General features: G+C 34.3%; 1 protein-coding gene across 8 annotated transcripts in view; it reads right to left on the bottom strand.

The window, feature by feature from the left end:
* CBLB (Cbl proto-oncogene B) overlaps window positions 1–24,825 on the bottom strand; it is a 213,841-nt gene that overhangs the window by 65,585 nt on the left and 123,431 nt on the right. For all 8 annotated transcript variants that reach the window (XM_015129774.3, XM_077993983.1, XM_015129772.3 and 5 more), the window contains 3 exons: window positions 20,751–20,888; window positions 16,901–16,988; window positions 13,440–13,571 (listed from right to left, as the gene is read on the bottom strand). In XM_015129774.3, coding sequence (XP_014985260.1) covers window positions 13,440–13,571; window positions 16,901–16,988; window positions 20,751–20,888 — 358 coding nt within the window. The remainder of the gene's footprint in view (window positions 1–13,439; window positions 13,572–16,900; window positions 16,989–20,750; window positions 20,889–24,825) is intronic.

Genomic DNA, 24,825 nt, shown 5'->3' with positions numbered 1-24,825 from the left:
TGAAAAGACAGCAGTACTAACTAAACATTCCATTAAAAAGTACATTTTGGTAAAAATTCATAATACAGCAGTAGTATCGATGGGAAAAATACAATACCTGTGCATCTAACTGTGGCTGAATATTTGTTTTAACTGCCTGTGTATTTTAAAATCTTTATACACAATTAGGAAAAATTAAAATGTGTGCATTTATATTCAAAAGCCATCATCTGACCTGAAAGCCTCTCATCCTGACATACAACTCATTTGGAATATAAAGTTCTCCGTGAGATAGTAAGTTTTGCCCCTTATCTTGCTTTTAAACAATATGATAGAAAAAGATTTGTGCAAATACTTTTGGGCTGGAAATGTATTTACTGGTCATTATTGGACATTTTGCTCAAAGTTTCCTACATTCATTTCTCAAAACTAACTATATTAAAAATTCACAATTTGCAGGGAAATAAAAAGACTGCTTTCTTGCCCTACAGACAACATTGCTTTCTAGAGATAAGATGGTATATGATATTCTCCACCCTATTTTTGGTTTTGCATTATACCCTGACTTTAGCAATGTGTTATTTAAACGTAGTAAAAATCACAAAATTACTTTAAGGGAGAAACAGGATGAAATAGCACCATTTTAGTGGCAAGACAAGGGATGCAGAGAGCTGATGTCTTTAAAGAAACTGTTCCATAATTAATTCAGGACTCTCCTGTCCACTTAGTTTAATAGGAAATCAGTGATCTACCTGCCCAACAGTGATGTTTGGATCAAGGATGGAATAACTCTCTCCCTCTCTTCTCACTGAACAACTACCTCGCATCTACTTTGTGGCAGATCTTGTGATAGTTTATTCTTTCTAAGCTTCATTCAGCTCAACAAATTGAACACCTCCTTTGCCAAACAAAGTGTCAAAAAACAAAAAACACTGAGCTTGCTTAAGAAAAATAAATCGCAACATTCCCTTATTCATCTGCTTGTATATAATTTGGAAAATAAACTTGGAATGGTAAAATAGTTGAACTAAGGTGGTATAAAGAAATACAGATATGTAAACACAGAATCCTTCAAGGTTTCCCACCAAACATGTTCATGTCCAGTGGGCTTCAAAACATATTAAATATTATTTGCTCCATCATTTTATAGATAATAAAACCAAGATTTAGTTCTTCTATTTTTGATAACCTCCTTGCAATGATATTTTCTAACACAGGAGTAAATAAGAAAAACAAAATCTTTCTCTTATAAAAAGAATATTAAATTTGAAGTCATATTCAATATATGTTATCATCCAGGCAAAACTCCCCTTGTTATAAAAGTCAAAAGGGATCCATATTACGTACCTATAGTGGAATACTTTTACAGATTTACAGAAGACAATTTCAAAAAGACAGTTTTATTTAACAGCAAGCTGTGCCAGCCTGGGCAACATAGCAAGACCTTGTCTCCACAAAAAATAAATGTTTAAAAAATTAGCCAGGTGTTGTGGTACACACCTGAAGTCCCAGCTGGTTGGGAGGCTGAGCTGGGGGCTTCGCTTGAGACCAGGAGTTTGAGGCTGCAGTAAGCTACGATAGCGTGACTGCCCTCAGACTGGGTGTCAGGGTAAGACCCTGTGCCAAAAAAATAAAAAAAAGAAAAAAAAAAAAGAAAGCAAGATCTGAAGATCTGATGGTCCCTCTGTCTTTAACACATGAAGAACGGAAAGCAGTACTTTGAGACCTACGTAGTCGCTTAATTTACTCATACGTTTAAAAAAATTATTATAGAAAATCTCAGATACACATAAAATTTGAGGGAAAACTATAATAAATTTCTAAGTACCTATCACCTGACTTCAACAATTATCAATTCATCCTCGATCCAGTTTTATCTATATGTTCTCTTGTTCCTTCCACTCTTAGATCATTTTGAAGTATCTCCTACACATCATATAAATTCATTGGTAAATATTATAGTATCATAACTAAAAACCAAGAACTTTTTAAAGATCTAATTCCAGTACAATTATCATAACTAAAAATTATTCCACCCAATCAAAATCATGAAAGTCACGTTATTTTTTAGTATAGTGCATAGAATGTGCAAGCCACACTATTAGGCTACGTAAGTTTCTCTTTGAACCTCCAGGGTTAACTCACATATCGCTCTGGTTAAGGATGACTTCTAGTTTATGTGATCTATTTCCTTATAAGAGGCAACTGAAAATACTGAGTTTTGAAGCTGGAGGAGGTGAAAGGCAATAATTGTGTCTTTATAGCACAAGAAAAAACAGAACTATTCATCTAAAACTGAATTTAGATTTTTCTCTATGCTACTTGAAAGTTTAATGTTATACAAATTACCGATGTGTGTTAAGAGTACCTATTATAAGAGCAGATATCACAAAATACATCTTCTCTTCAGTTTTGTTGTTGAGAGTGTACATTACTCATCAGATCAACAAACAGCTCCAATGAACACTAATTTTGATTTGCAAACACAGATCACACTGAATGTGTCTCTAATGGTACTTACTCTAATATGACTTCATCACACTTTATAAATAGACTACTGTCACATGCAAATTATGTCTAACGACAAAGTCTCAAATGATACTTTGGTTACTCTGCCCTAGTTTCTGTCAGATGGTTGATTAAATACACATGAAAAATGTCTTTAATACAATAATTAAAATAATGTTTCTGTCAATGTATACTTAATGCAATATCAAATAATATGTGTTAATGGAAAAGAAAGACCAATAAATAACTCATTTTCTAGTTCCCACCATTCCGTGAATGTTAAGAGGAAGTACTGAGGACTCCGTCTATTTAAATGACTCAGTAGGTTTCACTTCCTCAAATAAGAAATACTTCTAAGCAAAAGGATACATAAGTTATCAGTGAATACAATACACAGCTGAAACACAATTCTGTCATTTCTCGTAATATAGTAAAATAATTCAGACTCACATCTCAACCATTAATACTGTAAGTCAGTGAAATTACTTAAAAATATAACTTTGGGTAAACTCAGATAAAAAACAATGACAAACAAATATAAAAACAATTTAAACCTTCATAATACTCCATTCTCCACAAATACGCCATGTAAAAACCCAAATGAATAGTTAGTACCATCTCATCACCATCATGTATCAATCACCTTCCATACTCTGCTTAAGTATTGCTAAGATAGACATACTATATCTTAAATACCTTCTTTTAAATGTTTTTCAAGATAGCATTATATATAGTGTAATTTATTTGCTTTCAGCCTGATCATTAGAGGCATACTTTGACTTAAGGTCAATCATTTTATGCCTTCCCACATATATAACATACACCAAGGGCTGTAGGGTATATACATAGGGCCTCCTAAGTCTCATTTTGGAGTGCATTTTATATTTTTACTGTATGTGTATGCATATGCATGTGTGTATTTTTTCCTTTATCAATAACTTCTAATATATGTTACCTTGCTGTATTTCATGTAGCTATGAGGCTGCCACAAATCTTTTTTAAAACATAGCAATTATAACTGGAAAAATTGTATGTCTATAAATGCACTGAGAATAGGTTGGATCCATACCAAGAATTTTCAAAGCACAGTATCTCCCACAGAAACTCAGTAATTCCTGGCTGAAAGAACGAATGAAAGAATAAAGAAGGATAGTTAATAGTAATCTTAGACAAAATGCCCCAGAGTGGGAGAGATCTTTGGTTCTGGTTTATTTTATGATGAACAAGGGAAAAAGACATTGGTGAATCTAGACTCTTCTAGTTCTGATTTGGGAGGCCCATAAAAGCCTGCATAGTGAATCAGAAAAGAAGCACAGATACTCTGAATTAGGATACTTGGACTGGACTTCTACCTTCCCCAATTACAGCTGTGTGACCCCGGGCAATTCATTGCATCTTACATACAGGGTACAAATGAGATAATGCACATTTAGAGACACCATAAAGTGAGATAAATTATTTTAAAGCTTTATAAAGTGCTATAAAAATTCCAGTTGGCATAATTAGTATAAAAATAGTCTCAAGAATAAATACAATAAGAAAACTAAGGAAACATATCTTAACATTTGAAAAAACTCATATCTCTATACGAATTCCATTTTGTAATGAAATGAATACAACTTAAAACCTGCAGAATTATCAGTGTGCATAGATTAATCATAATTGGAAATATGAGATATCTCCTAAGTACTTTATTAGAAACAGTAATAACTAAAATTCTAGGTACTGTTGTAAGCACTCTCTAAATATTAATTCATTTAATCCTATAAGGTAGGTACAATTGTTGTTCCCCCTTTTACTAACAAGAAAAATGGGTTTACTGGTTTGATGAAGGTCACATAGCAAGCAATACTAAGTAGGAAATCACAACAAGGGGGTCTATTTCAAGAGTCTAATCATTTCAACACTACACTATAGGATCAGCATGTAGTGGTTTTTCAATCTCAGATTCATAGCCAAGGTTAAAATAAAGGTGAAAAACAGCCAGTTGCTACTACTGATCAATCACAAATGTAAAAAATTTAAAACTATTTTGCTTAAATTGCAAATTTCAAAATTAAAAAAACTACTAAAATCAATGAATATTCTGTTGGCTCTAATTGAAAAGTTTCAGCTCTTTAACAGGAAGACGTAAAATGTATCTGAATAATTATACCATTTCTGAGGATATGTTTTTACATAGTAAAAGCTTTTTGTTTTAAACATTTGTTGCTTGAATCCAATTTAAAATTTTAATGCATGAAGTTGGTCTAGAATGAGCTGGTCATTTAGAATGAGTCCACATTCTAAACACTTTTTAAAAATGGTGTCAACTTTAACAACATCTATAAAAGATCCATGCTGGAGTCAACTGAAAATGTTTCCAAAGTGCCAGTATCTGTTACTGTCCACACACTTTACAACAGAGTGAGCATCCATCTAATTTAATCATTAGACTTTCAAGTACTTATTCTGCTAGATTTTATCATATCCATCATTTCCTTTCCTTTTCTAGTGTATCACTCTAGTTCATAATGTTACTATAATGTATTTGGACAACTCTCGCAGCTTCTTTATTACTCCCAATGTGAAAGGGAAGCTCTAACATTTAATCACATTTACACGAAAGACACAACAGGTGGTTAGAGACAAAAGTGCCAATTTAAAACACTCGTAAAGGCAAGTATTATTTTCTATTTGTAGCACCTAAGTTACAAAATTTCATTGAGGCTAGAAATTTGAAGACCGTTGAAGACCGGTTGCCTTTGAAGGAAGATAGAGTAAAAGATTTATTTTATCGTTTTTTTAATCTTTTGAGACAGAATCTTGCTCTGTTACCTAGGCTGGGGTGCAGTGCCGTGATCTCAGCTCACTGAAACCTCCGCCTCTAAGGTTCAAGCCATTCACCTGTGCCTCAGCCTCCCAAGCTGCTGGGATTACAGGCTCCTGCCACCATGTCCAGTTATTTGGTATTTTTAGTAGAAACAGGGTTTGCCATGTTGGCTAGGCTGGTCTTAAACTGCTGACCTCACGTGATCCACCCATCTAGGCTTCCCAAAGTGCTGAGATTACAGGTGTGAGCAAGCATGCCTAGCCAAAGATTATTTCTTATTGCTTTAAAAGTGATCATTTGAGCTTGTTTCTCACCTCTCTCAGAAAACTATATACTTTTTCCCAACAACACTCTCTACATATGGAACATCTAGAAATCTCCTTAATCATATTCCATATTAAAATCAGAGTTTATTGATTTTTGGTGAATTACTATTTTGAATACTCTGATATCTTTCTTTTAAATTATATCAAACAATATACAGGAAGAATAACCACAGGAAAACTAATTTTACGTTTAATTGAATTAAAGTCCTTGGCAGTAATTCAAAACATAGCTGCATATCCAACTGATAAAGATATCCATTTTTTATTTTTGAAGGAAGATATGAAGAACACAGTTTGGAGTTTTTTCCATTCAAGAGCTCAAAAGTCACTTTCCTTTTTTTTTTTCTTTTATTATACTTTAAAAGTTCTGGGATACATGTGCAGAACATGCAGGTTTGTTACACAGGTATACACATGCCATGGTGGTTAGCTGCACCCATCAACCCATCACACATTAGGTATTTCTCCTAATGCTATCCCTCCCCTTGCCCCGCAGCCCCTGACAGATCCTGGTGTGTGATGTTCCCCTCCCTGGCTCCATGTGTTCTCACTGTTCAACTCCCACTTATGAGTGAGAACATGCGGTGTTTGTTTTTCTGTTCTTGTGTTAGTTTGCTGAGATGATGGTTTCCAGCTTCATCCATGTCCCTGCAAAGGACATGAACTCATCCTTTTTTATGGCTGCATAGTATTCCATGGTGTATATGTGCCACATTTTCTTTATCCAGTCTATCACTGATGGACATTTGAGTTGGTTCCAAGTCTTTGATATTGTGAACAGTGCTGCAATAAACACACATGTGCATGTGTCTTTATAGTACAATGATTTATAATCCTTTGAGTACATACCCAGTAATGGGAGTGCTGAATCAAATGGTATTTCTGACTCTAGATCCTTGAGGAATCGCCATACCATCTTCCACAATGGTTGAACTAATTTACACTCCCACCAACAGTGTAAAAGCATTCCTATTTCTCCACATGCTCTCCAGCATCTGCTGTTTCCTGACTTTTTAATGATCGCCATTCTAACTGGTGTGAGATGGTATCTCATTGTGGTTTTGATTTGCATTTCTCTAATGACAAGTGATGATGAGCTTTTTTTTTCATATGTTTGTTGGCTGCATAAATTTTATGTCTTCTTTTGAGAAGTGTCTGTTCACATCCTTTGCCCATTTTTTGAATTTTTTTTTTTCTTATAAATGTGTTTAAGTTCCTTGTAGATTCTGGATATTAGCCCTTTGTCAGATGGATAGATTGCAAAAATTTTCTCCCATTCTGTAGGTTGTCTGTTCACTCTGATGATAGTTTCTTTTGCTGTACAGAAGCTCTTTAGTTTAATTAGATCCAATTTGTCTATTTTGGCTTTTGTTGCCATTGCTTTTGGTGTTTTAGTCATGAAGTCTTTGTCCATGCCTATGTCCTGAATGGTATTGCTTACGTTTTCTTCTAGGGTTTTTATGGTTTTAGGTCTTACATTCAAGTCTTTAATCCATCTTGAGTTAATTTTTGTATAAGGTGTAAGGAAGAGGTCCAGTTTCAGTTTTCTGCATATGGCTAGCCAGTTTTTCCAACACCATTTATTAAATAGGGAATCCTTTCCATATTGCTTGTTGTTGTCAGGTTTATCAAAGATCAGATGGTTGTAGATGTGTGGCGTTATTTCTGAGGCATCTGTTCTGCTCCATTGGTCTATATCTCTGTTTTGGTACCAGTACCATGCTGTTTTGATTACTGTAGCCTTGTAGTATAGTTTGAAGTCACGTAGCATGATGCCTCCAGCTTTTTTCTTTTTTCTTAGGATTGTCTTGGCTATATGAATTTTTTTTTTTTTGGTTCCATATGCAATTTAAAGTAGTTTTTCTAAGTGTGTGAAGAGTCAATGGTAGTTTGACGAGGATAGCATTGAATCTATAAATTACTTTGGGCATTATGGCCATTTTCATGATACTGATTCTTCCTATCCATGAGCATGTAATGTTTGTCCATTTCTTTATGTCCTCTCTGTATATTTAGAAAACCCCATCATCTCAGCCCAAAATCTCTTTAAGCTGATAAGCAGCTTCAGCAAAGTCTCAGGATATAAAATCTATGTGCAAAAATAACAAGCATTCCTATGCACCAATAATAGACAAACAGAGAGCCAAATCATGAGTGAACTCCCATTCACAACTGCTACAAAGAGAATAAAATACCTAGGAATACAACTTACAAGGGATGTGAAGGACCTCTTCAAGAACTACAAATCAAAAGCCATTTTCTAGATTCCTGAAATAAGCACAGAATGAAAACAATTCCTTAACTTTTAACCTTACATGGTAATGCTGCAGAATCCCTGCTGCATAATATGCTGCCTCACAAAGGAAGATGGTCAAGGTTGAGATGATTAACGTTTTGTTAATATCCCATTAACACGTGGACATGAAAGACAGCTCTCCAAGTTTTATTACCAAGGGTAGCACGGAAGTGTTGCACACAGAGTAACATTACTTCAAAGAATGTCTCTAGAAAGGTGATTATTCAACTTATTTAGTATTCTGTGCAAACTCTGTTCGCTTATTCAATTTATTAAATAACACAGATGTTTCAGAAAGAGAAAAAAGCATCTGACACCTCTTCAGAGGCATGACTAATGGGCCATTATGACAGCAATTAAAGAGTAACCACTTGCAGCCTGTAACAACTGACACAGCTACTGTGCATTTCTTAAGTTTTCTGTTAATTACATAAAATTTAAGTCTCTAATGAATTTCAATTAAACCAAAGTAGGGCCTCAGATGGAAGGAAAAGTTGGTGAAGAATGACTTGCTAAAAATGCGCACTGCTGAGCATAGTATGATTAATGGTCAGGGTTTAATATTTCCTATTGGATTCTAACTGATTTATCATAGCTTCCTGGCAGACATGCAGCCTTTAAAATCATTTTCATATCAGCATGCCCAACCAACGTAGTAGAAAGTAACAAAAAATGTCTAGCAGCCATAATTAAATTTGAACGACAACAGGATACTCATTTCAAGTAATTATTAATATCATGCCCCTCAATAGAAATTTCAGGTTTAATTTTAACTTTAACTTCTTGAGGCTAAGGATTGTGTCTCAGACTTCTTCTTAGTTCAGGGCATAGGACAGAACATGGGATGTTGCAGCTGCTCAAAGAATGTTTCCTAAATAAATAAATAAATGGAAAATGATAGTTGAAACAATCTTGGTTTGCTTCTACCAAACCAGTAAGAGGAAGAAGCAAAATAACAAATTCTTCCTGCACACAGTTAAGCTTGCAAATTTAATCATATAAAACAAAAAGTGTCTTTAAAGTACCATTTTTGAATGAGGAAAAAATAGAAAAAGAGAAACATAAGTTATTTTACTCTTAAGTCCAGAGACCTCATACCTTGAGAACATTTCTCTATGTATCTACAAGCTTAGATACCACTTTTGGCAATATTCTGCGCAACTATGAAGTGTGCTATAATTTTGTTCTTCTTACTGATACATTTACTATCAATTAGGTTAAGTCAAGCGAGCAGCTAGGTGAGATTACAGATACGAGACCTTCAGCATATCTGTTTTACAACTGTGCTTTCACTAGATTAACTTTATAAGACTTTTATTTTTATTAAATACCAGAGGCATTTTGCAATAACACGTTTAAATGATCAACAAACGTTGCTGTTCATGCAATAATACAAAAGCTGCCAAAACAGATATGCCAGTCGGCAGGAAGCACTACTATGTGAAGCCTATATCTAAATGTAAAAATATTTAGATTATCCAAAAGTAGAAATGTTCAAAAGTTGAAACTTCCTTTGACCAGTAAGATCCCACTGAGATACAGAGACTGTGAAATATCAACTTAGAATTACTGACCTAAGAACAATTTTCTTTAGGGGTAGAGAAAACATGAACCGGGGATTACTGTGCATATATATATTTTTTTGGTGCAAAAAAGCAATAAAAATGCAGTCTTATTGCTTCTGTGTTAGTGCTGGTAGTACTGCAAACAATAAAAGTAAAATAACATGGTTCAAAAATGGTTGGAAAAAATCACAAGGTAAAAAGTTAAGGAAATCACACAATAGCTAGTGAATGGAACAAAGGGAACTAAGCCTTAGAATTTCTAGGATTCGCTCTCAGATACTGAACATGATAAAAGGTCTTTGAAAAGATCATAAATACTTCTCAGAAAAGTATTGTAAGAGCTTGTCACAATCAATCTACAATACTGTCTTTTTATTTAATGTACTTTTAGATTTCCTTTTCTTTTACATTACCTAGCATGCAATCTATAAGTATTTACTGAGTAATGACCAATGTGCAGATAACATGCTAGCAGAGAGAGATTCTAAAGTAGGTAAAGTAATCTACATTCTAGAAAGGAAATACATAAATATGGAAATATTTACAACATGAACATAATGAGGTAAGAGCTTACAGAGACATATACAAAATGTATCAGGAGGATGCTTATTAATGATGAGCTGCTTTGTGTGAGGAGAATTCAAAAATAGTACTGAAAATAAAGGTTTGCATATTTTTCATTAATTTAGGTGCAAAATTCAATGATCAGATTAAGATAATAACATTAGTGTCTAGTAACATAAATGTTATTATTTCAGCCTTCTGAATAGTTTTGAATGTGTCATTTTTGTTACTACTTTACTTTGTAAACTACTTTATTATTACTGTCTCACATAACTTTAAACATTTTAGCTAAACACAATTTTCAGAGCTTGACATTTATGTACTTCCTCAATTTCTAAAGCAAAACTGAGAAGCAGCTCAGAGTGAAAAAGAGAAATAGTAAATGTTAACAACTTACCAACATTACTGAATATATCTTCATATAAGGTCATTAGGTCAATATAAAAAGTCATGAAATAATTCAAGGAATTGATAAGCAACAAGCAAGAGGAACTACACCAATCTGGAGAATGCACAGTAACACACAGAAATGTTGTGGCGATGTAAAGGACACAGCATTAATAATACAGAATGATAACTGGGAAATATTCCTATCCCTTTTGCACATAATGGACCTATTGCAAATAGTTCACAAACCTAACAAATAAATACAGTTAAGTCCTCAATTAATATTGTTAATCAGTTACTGGAAATTGAGACTTTAAGTGAAACAACTTATTGTATGATGAAATCCATTTTACCATAGGCTAATTGATAGAAACAAGAGTTAAGGTTCCTACAGCTTACAGTATGTCACTTTGCTCAAAGTTGCAGTTTCCAGGAATCTACTGACAATGTTAAGATAGGACTTACTGAAGGCAGTATTTATTTACTAAGAATAAATAAACTTTCTTTTAAGAAGTATATAGAAAGTAAAATAAATAAAATATTTGTTGCTTTATATTCAGCCATACTTTTCTACTCACCCTGGGCTGCAAGATAAACAACTGTTTGTTGTGTTTTTATTTTTATTTTTATTTTTTTATGGAAATGGGGTCTCCCTATGTTGTCCAGGCTGTTCTTGAACTCCTGGGCTCAAGGGATCTTCCTGCCTCCGCCTCCAAAAGTACTGGGATTTAAAGGTGTGAGCTGCCATGCCCCGCCAGTAAACAACTATTTTGTATGATGCTTTAAACAAAACATTTTACTAAACAAATGTTTCTGTCAAACTAATAGCAGCTTCTGACTTTTTTTTTTGAGACGGAGTCTCACTCTGTCCCCCAGGCTGGAGTGCAGTGGCGCGATCTCTGCTCACTGCAAGCTCCGCCTCCCAGGTTCACGCCATTCTCCTGCCTCCGCCTCCCAAGTAGCTGTGACTACAGGCGCCCGCCACCGCGCCCGACTAATTTTTTTGTATTTTTAGTAGAGACAGGGTTTCACCATGTTAGCCAGGATGGTCTCGATCTCCTGACCTTGTGATCCGCCCGCCTCGGCCTCCCTAAGTGCTGGGATTACAGGCGCGAGCCACCGTGCCAGCCCTAGCTTCTGACTTTTAACCAACTTAACCCCCAAATACTAAGCACAGTATTGAGTTACAGATAGGAAGTCTTGCAACATGTATGCATGTGTATGTTTTAAGACTGAAGCCTGGAGAAAAATGGGTGAAATACAGAAGCCTTGCACGGAGGCAGTGTTAGGAATTTGTATCAGGCTATTATTCTGATTTTCTTCAGGGAGAAATGCAAGGCTTTTAGTTTCTATGCACCTGTAAAAACCACACTACCATACTGAAGGCAAAGAATGGTGACAAATACCATTTGTTTTCTTTGTTAGTTTAATATGTATCCTGAAACACTGAATCATTATCAGGTACACCAGTCCTAAGTAGTCCAATTACAGACAATCTATCACTAAGTCACTATCTCTATAATACCTCCTACTGACACATTTGAAATAAACCTGCAATTTTGTCTTCTACCAACATATCTAAATTTATTGAATGTAGTTTTTAAAAGGCACTGCTAAGTTTGCAGAATTATTACTGTTAACAAAATTTAAATAGAAATCAAGTATCTATGTTGAGAATGATCTCCTCCAACATCTCCCTGTAATATGCAAAATTCATCAACATCATGAAGGGATAAAAGGAAATAAGGGAGAGGAAATAAAAACCTAAAACAAAACAGAAGCCAAATTCATATCGAAGGAGAGAAGTATAGGGATTTTGAACAATGTTCCTGAGGTAGCAAAGATCTCTGGGCATTCAGAAAGGACTTCGAAAATATAAATCAACTGTAATTCATTTCCTAATTCTTCCTCTTTTCTTCATCCATTAAAAAAAAGTTTTTCACAAAAGAAGCAGCAGGCCCTTTTATGACTATGAAAATGGGAAAATCATTATATTTTATTACTAAGTAAGGAGCTTGGCAGGCGAGTCTGTCAGCCCCCTTCCATGAACCTCAATGTCCATCCTTCCTCAAGTCATGCAGAGGTACAGGGTTGGACAAAGAAAATCAAGGACTGAAAGGGCCCAGAAATAGGGTAGGAATGTCAACTACATGCTTCACTGAAAATTTTTTTAAAGGCTAGAAAATTTAATTATTTGCTTTCTAAACCCTATAAATATGCTTCTAGCTTCAACGTAACTATGTCAAACAGCAGTTTCAAAATGGCTTGATCAAAATATTCCATGACTTCTCCAAATACTCAAAACTGGAAATCTGTCCAAAGATCCATTTTTAAAATCCCCAATCTTCGTTACAGATGAAGAAATAAAAGAATGTCCTTGGGAAAACCAGTTATTCTCCAGACCTTCCTATAAAACATCAAATCAATTTATATTTATTGAATGCCTGCTACAAATGGGAAGGCAATTTTCCTGAGATTATGCTTCAGTAAATAGGAAACTTTAATGCCTGTTTCTGTGGGAACTGTAAGTATTTGGAGATACTTCCTGTCTTGATTCTCCAATTTCAGCACTACGGAGCATATGAGACAGGAACCATAACTCCTCAGGAGAAAAGGAAGTTTGCTTGAAAATATCAAAATAAGATTTATCTACTAAGATTTACTTGCCTTTGGAAACTGACCTACTACAAACTGAATCTATGAATAAATGGCATAAATATATTTAGTTGGTAATATCTACAAGTGAACATCCTGAAATCCATGGTACTATAGAAGTACAACTACTGATGACTAATAAAATTAAGTTACATATTTAAAAGAAACAAAATATAAGATAGTTAAAATCAAATTATATAAAGCAACTCAAACATACAAAATGTCTACACAATCATTTAAAATAAAGCACTTATCAGCATTACTTCCTAAGCCATTAAGAAGAAAACTGAAAAGAAAAATACTAGTAGGACACATAAGACAGACATCCAGGTTGTTAATGATTATACCTGCCATGCCGTAAGGCAAGAGGTGCACATCAAATGCCCACAAGGCTCAATCTTGACATCTTTGTCATTCTCTGCACAAATCTTACAGAGCTGAAAAGTGGAGCCCATTTCACAATATAATTCATATTGTTCCTGGAATTTGGGGGAGGGGGAAGGAAAGTAGCATTAATGTATTTCCAGCATGAATTGTTAGTATCAAATTTTCCCAAATGAAATGACACACAGTAAATATCTCACAATTGATCTTCTCAGAATTTTGTTACCATCTGAGACATGTTTTGAATTGATAATCACAATTTGGTCTACAAAATCCATTCTAAAAAGGTTTGAACTTTTATCATCTATCTTATATGCTTCTTAATTATTCATATTATTTAAGGTTCCTTTAGGAAAGGACTTGCTTCAATAGTCATGGTGACTCAAAAGACAAAATCTATGGTTTTAAAATAGGAATATAAAATGATTTTATCTTTTTTATAAATGCCACATGCTCATATAATTTAACTGTCAAATTGAAAAAAAAAAAAAAAAGGATACCTGGCTAAACATTATTTTTTGTTTCACTATCTTTAGAAATCCCAGAAGGGAAGAGAAAAGTGACAAATATTTACCAAGCATTTCCTGTATGCCAGGCACTGTGGTCCACACTTACTATGTCACTTAATCGCCAAAGCATAAGAAGATATATTGAACTTAACAAAAGTTAGGCCTGGGGCTTAATAAGTTTAAATTGTTTGCTTCAAACTCTAAATGAAGTCTCTGACTAAAAAGTGCATACTCTTTCCCTAACACTGTCAAGAAAACAAATCACATCAGTAACCAAAAACCATTTTATTAAAACTGCCGTGTTCTTGATTGATTAGGCTTTTAGCTTAAAACATTTGACAGTAAAATTTTCAAAATTCAAAACATTTGACACAGTAAAATTTTCAAAATTCAAATACTGAAAATATCTTTGTGACAAAGATACAAATAAATTGGTAAATTCGAAAAAAATATAAAAAAAAAGTTAGGAATACAAAGAAAAGGAATTATGAAACCAATATTTGGGTAAATAAAGCAACTTTTAGTTCGGTAAGTGACTACAATGTGCCTGGCACTGAGTAGGATAAATAAATAACAATATTTAGTCCACAGCCTACTAAAATATACTATAATCCTGGTGAGAAAAAAATATATATACACATAAACACACGTGGATACATATGCATGTACATGTAGGTACACACATATAAACTGTGTCTACTATGATGCGTGAATATACAAAAATTTTATGGGGAACTTAAGGAAAGAGACAAGAGAGAATGCATAAAAATGGAAAAGAAATAAAACTAAAGTAATTCAAAGTAAGTTATAAATTGCTGATGTCCCTGAAAAAATAGGTAAGTATTGATACTGGTTATGACTGTCTAAAGGACAAATACGCAATTATAAAAAAAATTACATTAGGCTAAAATCACAGATACAGACCTCAGTGCAACCTAAACAATAAGAATATGTATGAGTAATTTAAGGGAATGTTATTACTTCCAAAGGTTTATTTTTTTAATGGCTTTATAAAGAGGAACTGTCTTTCCTACGTATCCCTTTCACACATATTTGAAAATACGGGATCACTACATAACTTTTAAAACGGCAATCACATATTAAATTTAAAATGGCAATCATAGCCGGGCACGGTGGCTCACGCCTGTAATCCCAGCACTTTGGGAGAGAGAGGCAGGTGGATCACCTGAGGTCAGGGGTTCGAGACCAGCCTGACCAACACAGAGAAACCCCGTCTCTACTAAAAATTCAAAAATTAGCTGATGTGGTGGCGGGTGCCTGTAATGCCAGCTACTTGGGAGGCTGAGGCAAGAGAACTGCTTGAACCCAGAGGGCGGAGGTTGTGGTGAGCCGAGATTGCGCCACTGCACTCCAGCCTGGGCAACAAAAGCAAAACTCTGTCTCAGAAAAAAAAAAATGAAAGAAAATGGCTCACGCCTGTAATCCCAGCACTTTGGGAGGCTGAGGCAGGCGGATCACGAGGTTGGGAGATCGAGGCCATCCTGGCAAACACGGTAAAACTCCATCTCTACTAAAAAATACAGAAAATTAGCCGGGCATGGTGGCGGGCGCCTGTAGTCCCAGCTACTCAGGCTGAGTCAGGAGAACGGTGCAAACCCAGGAGGCAGAGCTTTCAGTGAGGCGAGATGGCGCCACTGCACTCCAGCCTGGGCGACAGAGCAAGACTCCATCTCAAAAAAAGAAAAGAAAAAGGCAATCGCTTATTAAATGTACATGTACAATATGTACATATAAATGTCAACGTGTATGTCTCACATAGTAATGTAAAGACCACAGGAACTGAAACTTGGATAATTATAAGGCAAATCATTATCTACTATCTTAAAAAAAGCAGTAATTCTCTTGTTTTTTTCCCTCAGATTTTTATTATTTATTACACAAGGTATGAACATGTCTCAAATATAAAATATTTTAAAACCAGACTGAATGTAAAATAAAAAAATACTCAAATTCTCCCTTCATCCCCTCCCTGATTGCTCAATCCCTGTTACCTCCTCAGTTAAATCCTTTTACCAGTTTGGTGGTTTTTTTTGATCTTTTAAAAAGTATACTCACATGTTCACATACAGCAATTAATTATGTATTTCCTTACAGAAGTTGAACATACATAATGTAACTTTACCAAATGAAATGTTACCTACTTGTACTTTACATAAATGGAATTATTTTATAGTACAAGATGCAGAAGTTCCCATGTGAGTATGTAGAGCTACCTCCCTCCTGTTGATGACTTCACACAATACAGTATGAGAATAGTAGCCTATTTAATCTATTACTAAACTTCTTAGTATTTTGTAACTTTTTACTTTTAGAAAAAAAATTACAGTAAATATCTGTTGTACAGGTTTTTGTGTGTGTGTGTAAGTGATATATATGGGATCTATTACATATATAGATTCTAAAGTGAAAAGATATTTTCACTTAGATTTTTATAATTACTGAATATCACTCTCAAGAAAGGTTTTACCAACTTACATTCCCATTCAAAATCTATGAGGTTGCTAGCAATGGATTTAGAAAAACATAACTGTTATCTTCAACAGGCTTCAATTATCTATTTGACTCTAAAATCTAAGGCATATGATTATTCTAATCTTTTTTTTGGGAGCTTTCTAAACTATGGCTCTCTCCTTACATCCACCTACCTGCTCATGGATTTATTTCCCCCATATAAATGCCAATACTATATGGAAAGCAAGAATTCTAACAGCATAAATTTGTATCAAAAAATCTAAGAAAGTAATATAATTTCTCTTTAAACACTCTTCTAATTCCTTAAGTATATTTTGTATTAAATACTTGTGCATGATTTTAACTACTGTATGAGAGTCTTATTTATTTAGAAGGCATTATGGATACTTATTTAACTATACTTTTCTAGAAATTATCCTTACCTGTGTAACTTTTATATGGTCATGAGGTGTAGGTTCACATAATCCAGTTAAATCAGGATTATAACTCCTCCCGTCAGGATAAAGATAACTGAATTTAAACAGAAACTTTATTATCTTAAATATACAAGTTTTAATTGCATTTAAGGATATTTAATCAACTTTTTCTATATTCAAACATACATTTGGATGTTTCCTTTTTATGTAACATATCGATAACATATTACTTCATTATTTCCAAAATATTATGTTGTTTTTAGGACACTTAGAATGTAGAAATTATTTTCATATAAGAAATACATAATGAATATAGCCCAACCCACTAAGCAACCATTTTCAATGAAATACCTTTAATATATGTCTCTTATATAAGCTAAGAATATTTCACTGATCAATCATGTTCTATTCCAAAACACTTTGAGGATATACCTATTTGCAACTGTTACATCTTTCATCTGAGGCACAGGTAATGTTAATCACATCATTTTACACCATGCCTAATACCACGTGGAAAGAAAATATAATTAAAGGCCACAGTTCTCTTGTAAGTTATTCAAACGCTTCTGTGGTGTTCCTGTTTCTACAGTTTCCATATCTCTTCTCTCATCTTCCCCTCACCCTAACACAAACACATATGCACAAATGCAAATACACATACACATGCACATACACATTTTAAAAAATTAGAAAATGCTACATTTCCATGTTTCATTGACTTAACACTACAAACACAAAATGGTCTATAGATAGAAACAAGGTTCTATTATCAGGAAAAACTGAAATCTGAACTAAAAGTTGTAGTAATAATGCATTCTTGCTGTGTTAAATCAGAAGTTGTACTTGTTATTCAAAAATTCATCAAAAAATAAAATTTACTGTGTTGGTAAACACTTATTTTTAATTTTAAAAAGTGGTAATGTCACTGCTGTGTTTCATCAGTTTATTAAATTATGGTTAATTCTGTTTAACATCTTTCTATACTAAATTTCTTAAATAAAATAGTAAGAATATAGTACTATAGTATGTATATTTAAAAGGGTAAAACTATAACAAATCTATTCTTTAAAGTAATAAACAATATTTATCCTCGAATGAGGTGTCTACAAACACGTTAAGTGTTAGAATTTACCCAGGAAAACCAGAAAAATGAACTTAAAGGACAGATAATTCTGACATAGTAAGGGACAAATCAGTGAGATGATTTTTTTATGATTTAGCAAAAGGAATTTACTACATCTGAGTATGATACAAATTTAGAATGTCCTTATGGGTGTGCTACAAAATTTGACAAATATTAAATGAGGAATGATAATCCAAAGAAGATAAGCAACTTTTTAATATACTCTAAAAATTGGCCATTTAAAAAAATATTATATAAAATTTTAGGTATCACATTTCAATAATATGAAGAAATTCTAGCAAGAATTCAGAAATTAAAGTTACAAAAATGAGGATTAGGGTACCATAGGAAAGGTTAAAAGTTCTTTTTAACCTATCAGGAGGTTGTTGATAGGTTAAAAAGGTATAAAAAGGACCTTTAACCTTTCCTATGGTACGCTAATCATCATTTTTGATTATTTCTGTCCTTAGTACACCCAGGATATACTGCAGATGAGCGCTTTTCAATGGCATTGAAGGAGTAAAGAATGTTGGGTGGTTATCAAAATAAACATCTCTTTCATCTATGTCATACAATATTGGATTAACTATTAATATAAGGAAATACAGTGGACCCGGATGGTAGCTGGATGCAATGATATCCTATTCTGATCTTATGAGAAACCTTATCTAATTAATTTATAAATCCTATTTTATCCTAATATATTATTAAAGTTCAAAATCAACTAGCTAAATCCCTCTGGAGATGCGTGTGTGTGTGTGTGTGTGTATGTGTGTGTAACTCTCAAGAGTTACTGTGCCCAGGATTTTAAAGGCTTTGCTCCGCTGATTATAATACTAAAATTTGTGACTCTTTGAATGACATTTGAAAAACAGAAGGAATAACTCAAACAAGCTACATCAAAATTTTTCCCTCTACAGATTTGTCCATTTACCATCTACTTATAAATTCAAACTTTAAAGTATATTTTCTTAAAAAAAAACTCTGTAATCATTGTAAATCAAAATCTATACACAAATCTTTGATGCATTAGAAGAAAGGTATAAATAACCAAGACTAGCAAATTTATGAAAATCAGAAGGAAAAGGAAAGAGAAATACACATTTGGTACCATAACTTGCCATACAATTACTACGTAACTAATTTATTGAAAGGTTTCGTGTGTGTGGGTTTTTTTTTTTTTTTCTTTCCAGATAGGGTCTCACTCTGATGCCCAGGCTGGAGTGCAGTGACACGATGTCGTCACTGTAGCCTCAACTTCCCAGGCTCAGGTGATTATCCCATCTTAGCCTCCAGAGTAGCAGGGACTAGTCACGCGCCACCATGCCCAACTAGTTTTTTTGCATTTTTTGTAGAGAGAGGGTTTTGCCATGTTGCCCAGCCTCATCTCGAACTCCTGAGCTCAAGTGATCCTCCTGCCTTAGCCTCCCAAAATGCTGGGATTACAGGAGTAAGCTACCAGTCCCACCCAAAAGCTCACAGGTTTTTAAAAATTCCTACTTTTTCTTTGCATAAATCTCATCACTTTTTTTCCTTTCTTTCTTTGTTTTGCAATTACTTTGAGAAAGGTAAAACTCAAATCATTTCCTCTTTGTTAACTCTGGTGGAATTTCTTCTGCTAGGTTTCAGAATTCATACTGCAGTGAGTTTGATCATGAGCATCTCTAAGTTACCCAGCAAGGCAGAGGGGAAGAAAAAGCAGCATGATCAAGTGCACTGAGAATACAAGGAGAGGACAAAGGGAGTGACATGTGAATAAAGCAAAGAAGAACCAGATATATTTACTATTAAGGGACCCAATAGATTGTCCATACTTTGTGTGTCGAGGGAGTGGGGAGAATTCATTAATTTAAAAAACAAAGGGGAACTTATTTATTTTTAAATTTTAAAAAGGAATATAGCCTGAGATAAACTAAACTTAGCTATTAACACATAGTCCTAGAATATGGAGTTATTATCAGTGTGAATGAAGGAAAGATCTACGAGAGAAAAGAAAAGGAAGGGGTGGAGGGAGAAACAGATAAGAAAGAGAAAAGAAAGTCTGGCACTAACAATCAAACTTTAAAAAGTGAAACTGGCCGGGCGCGGTGGCTCATGCCTATAATTCCAGCACTTTGGGAGGCTGAGGCGGGCGGATCATGAGGTCAGGAGATCAAGACCATCCCGGCCAACATGGTGAAACCCTGTCTCTACTAAAATACAAAAAACTAGCCAGGCGTAGTGGCACATGCCTGTAGTCCCAGCTACTTGGGAGGCTGAGGTAGGGGAATCCCTTGAACCCAGGAGGCCGAGGTTGCAGTGCCAAGATTGTACCACTGCACTCCAGCCTGGCAACAGAGTGAGACTCCGTTTCAAAAAAAGAAAAAAAAAAGTGAAACTAGTAATCTAAGGGTTATATGAGGAAAAAGAAGTCAATTATTCTAAATAATTTAAAATATAAACAGTTTTACATCCATTTTAAAACTACCTTTAAGTCCCAACTTTTTATCATATGAAAGATAAAAATTCATGTAATTTGAAGTTGAAATGTATTTGCTGTAACATAGTTTCAAATAATTAGGTTACCTTAAAATGACTATATAAAGAGATGAACAACAAACTAAGGAACATCCATTATTTCTCAGTCTTAAGATTAAAAAGCAGCCTCGCTATCCATTTTCTCCATCACAAAGCAATCTTTATTTTTCAAATTCATGAATCATAAGCACTCCAACTCCCATTTCTCATACTTACAATCCTTCCCTGCTGCCATCGATCAGGGCTTGAAATAAGGGCTTGTTATGAGGTATGGTCTGTAAGATATTCCCATCCCCAGTCACATAGCCAATGGCCCACTGTCCCAAACGAGTGCAACTTAACCGGAAAATATAGCTGCAAAACATAAGAAAATTATGTTTAATTTAATTCAGAATGTAAATCAATACTAAACAATTTGTTAGGGTTCCTTCAAGCAAAACAATAAACAGAATCATTTAGAATTCCTGAATACTCCTCATATTCTAACTTCTAACTTATTTTTAACAACATTGTACTTTTCCATTTATCAATTTAGAAGAGAAACACTGATCATTACTTTTTATTTAAATACTTCCAGATACATATACAAGAAAATAAACAAGATTGTAAACTATCTAGGGATTTTTTTTTTTTACCATCATCAGGGTGCTGTGTATGGAAGTGTTGATGGCATGGAATAGCTACAAAATAAATCACTCTTGGAATGTAAAAACAAAATAAGTGAAAATTTAAATTCAATTTGCTTACCTCAGAAAAAAACTGAGCCAGTTTCTACTGTAGAACTCGATATATTCCTTTGTAATTTAGACATTAAAATTAGTTTTGTTTGTTTGTTTTTTGAGACGGTGTCTCTGTCGCCCAGGCTGGAGTGCCATGGCGCGATCTCGGCTCACTGCAACCTCCGCCTCCCAGGTTCAAGCGATTATCCTGCCTTAGCCTCCCGAGTAGCTGGGACTACAGGCGCGTGCTATGATGCCCAGCTAATTTTTTGTATTTTTGTTGTTGTTGTTTTTTAGTTTTTCAGACAGAGTCTTGCTCTGTCGCCCAGGCTGGAGTGCAGTGGAGCGATCTCGGCTCACTGCAAGCTCCGCCTCCCGGGTTCACGCCATTCTCCTGCCTCAGCCTCCCAAAAAGCTGGGACTACAGGTGCCCGCCACCACGCCCTGCTAATTTTTTTGTAGTTTTAGTAGAGACGGGGTTTTACCGTGTTAGCTAGGATGGTCTCCATCTCCTGACCTCGTGATCCGCCCGCCTCGGCCTCCCAAAGTGCTGGGATTACAGGCGTGAGCCACCACAACCGGCCAATTTTTTGTATTTTTAATACAGACAGGGTTTCACTTGTTAGGATGGCCTCGATCTCCTGACCTAGTGACCCACCCGCCTCAGCATCTCAAAGTGTTGGCATTACAGGCGTCAGCCACCGCGCCCGGCCCGCTTTTTAAAAAAATAGTAACTTTTCTTTCAGGTATTCCAGCCATTCATCCCTAAGGTTCAAAAGTGCAAACTAGGTAATTTCATGGCTGCCATCTAACCATATCAAATTCAGTATCTTACAATGGGAAGTTAAGATAGTTCAAAAATATAAAACAAATCAAATCCAATCCCTTAAAACTAATATCCAACAAAAGGAGACAGCAACTTGGCTTTAAATCCATCATTATCATTTATGTATCAATCTAGCTATCTATATACTTATTTCATTTTAGATCATTTCTCTTTATTTGAGTGTACTGCATTTAATCTTTCTATCAGGATACCCTTCTGGATTTTATTACCCCATTAAGCAGATAAAAAACAAGCCAATTTAAATCTGTTGGCTGTATTTTAATACTCTAGCTGCTGTATGTATGTGGCAGACACAAGTATCTCAAAATATACTTTAGTTATTGATAGACCAAGTACTATAAATGTAACTTTAAAGATATACTTTAACATACATAATGGCTGTAGTCACTGGATTTAATTAACTTGTATATTTAGTAGTAGAGTGTAATTTCATCTTTTGACAAACTAGAATTTTAAAAAAAGAAGTGATTTTTAAATATTAAAAAAAATATATTGGTGATAGCATCTTTGGAAAGAACTTTTCAAAAAAGTCTAAAAACATATATCCCTAGACAAACTGAAAATAGGATATCAATCTGTCGATTATTGGCATTCTTAATCAAAATCAGATAAAATAATGCCACTGAGACTTACGGCTATGATATTATGAGAAGTGCCAAAAATAATAGAAAGTCACTATAAATTATAATTCAGAAGGACATTATTAAACTGTTATATAAAAAATAATATAAAATTCCTACAAATTAAATCAAAAGTTAGAATCTTAAAAATCTGTGTACTATGAATCTCAGCAAAATTTATAGAGTATATTAACATGAAGAAAATAATTACAAATCTGCATTGCTAGTAATTTTAAATGTAATTCCAAATTTATTCGTATACTAAGAATTTGGTAGATACTGAAATACATACTTGTGAAATTGCTCAGATTTTTAATTCATGTCCTTTTCTATTGCTCTAAACATTGTTTTGGGATGGTGTTTCTAAAACTCATTACTACACAGAAGGTTCAAGCAATTCATGTATATAAGAGATAGTAATACCAGCAATCTGGTAAGAGCCAAGGGCATTTTAGAACAATTTCTTCCTCTCATGCACCTTTTTCCTATCCCATTTAATTTGCTGCTGACCCTTTGGCTTGTGGCTACCCCTTCCCAACCTCAAGTGAATTTTTGGCTTATTTTTAGCACCCTGCTCTCTTAAACAGCATGCTTAATTTAATCAAATTAGAGGTAGGTGTGGTGGCTCACATCTGTAACCCCAGCACGTTGGGAGGCTGGGCCAGGTGGATTATTTGACACCAAGAGTTCGAGACCAGCGTGGCCAATATGGCAAAACCCCGTCTCCACTAAAAATACAAAAAAAAAAAAAAAAAAAAAAATTGGCAAGACATGATGGTACATGCCTGTAGTCCCAGCTACTCAGGAGGCTGAGGCATGAGAATCATTTGAACCCAGGAGATGGAGCTTACAGTGAGCCAAGATGGTACCACTGCATTCCTGCCTGGGGTGAACACAGTGAGACTGTTTCAAAAAAAAAAAAAAAAAAAATACACACACACACACACACACACACAACTGAGGTATCTTTCATGTTGACGAGGTGGTTTAGGGTTCAATGCCACTCTTATCACCTAAAAAGCCACCTAATGAATATTTCACTTTGATTCCCAAATGTCACTACCTTCACCCCGTAATTCATATTTTGTCAGATGGATCCCTAATAATAAAGCACAACCTAAGGAGCCAAAATGTCCCTGAAGTAAATCCAATTGTTTTCTATACTATGAAGTCAAAGACACGAAATACTTTCCAAGATTTAAAAAAAAAAAAAAAAAAGTTAAACGCAGATATTCTCCAAAGCAAATATTTGTTACAATTTTTTTTTATTCATTAAGGGTGTTTTCCTAAACACATCTTTAGTACCCACATCATACTTTACACATTATAATTTGTTATATATTATTTATTTCATCATTAGCTACCTAAAATTTAATAGAAAAAATCATTACATGGCAAGTTAGGAAGGAAACAAAGATTTTTTTTTCAGAGGACACTATTCTAGTTTTTTAATGTATGATTGATACACAAAAAAGCTGTATAAAAGGTATATACTGTACGCATTTGAAGATAAGTTTACTGGTGGGTCTTATGACAAATATTCTTAGCAGAGGGCAGTAGTTTTTTATTAAGAGAACTTTTCCAAATAGTAATGAGATCTGGCTGTTTTTCTCAACATTGTAATTCATGTTCTCCATGATATTGAACAAGTAAACAAAACCAAAAATAAAGGCCTCAGTTTCCTCATTATTTCTATGATTGGACAAGATAATTTATCAAATAACTCACATGTTAAGTTTCTATGATTGCATAATTCCAACCACCACACATTTTTCAAATCATACTCCAAGCGCAAGAAAGATACTTCATATGACGTCATTCAAGAGAGTAAAAATTATGGAAAAATCTGGTCATAAGAGATTGTTGAATGAAACAAAATCATTCATCTAAAACATTGTCAACATGCAAAATAACTGATCTGCTCTCATGGTCACAATGAGAACTAACTCTCCTTAGTATAAATGGAAGATTTCAGTGGAAGCCAAACTGTTTTTGTACTCACTGGCTTCTTTTTCAAATATACTATATAAATTCTTAAAAAGACAAAAACATGGAAAGTTTCATTATGACAGAGAACAAAAAATCAGCACTATTGGCTTGTACTA

The sequence above is a fragment of the Macaca mulatta genome, chromosome 2, assembly GCF_049350105.2.
Source record: "Macaca mulatta isolate MMU2019108-1 chromosome 2, T2T-MMU8v2.0, whole genome shotgun sequence".
Classification (NCBI taxonomy): domain Eukaryota; kingdom Metazoa; phylum Chordata; class Mammalia; order Primates; family Cercopithecidae; genus Macaca; species Macaca mulatta.
The sequence above is the reverse complement of the archived record's forward strand: the minus strand, read 5'-3'. Positions and strand labels throughout refer to the sequence as shown.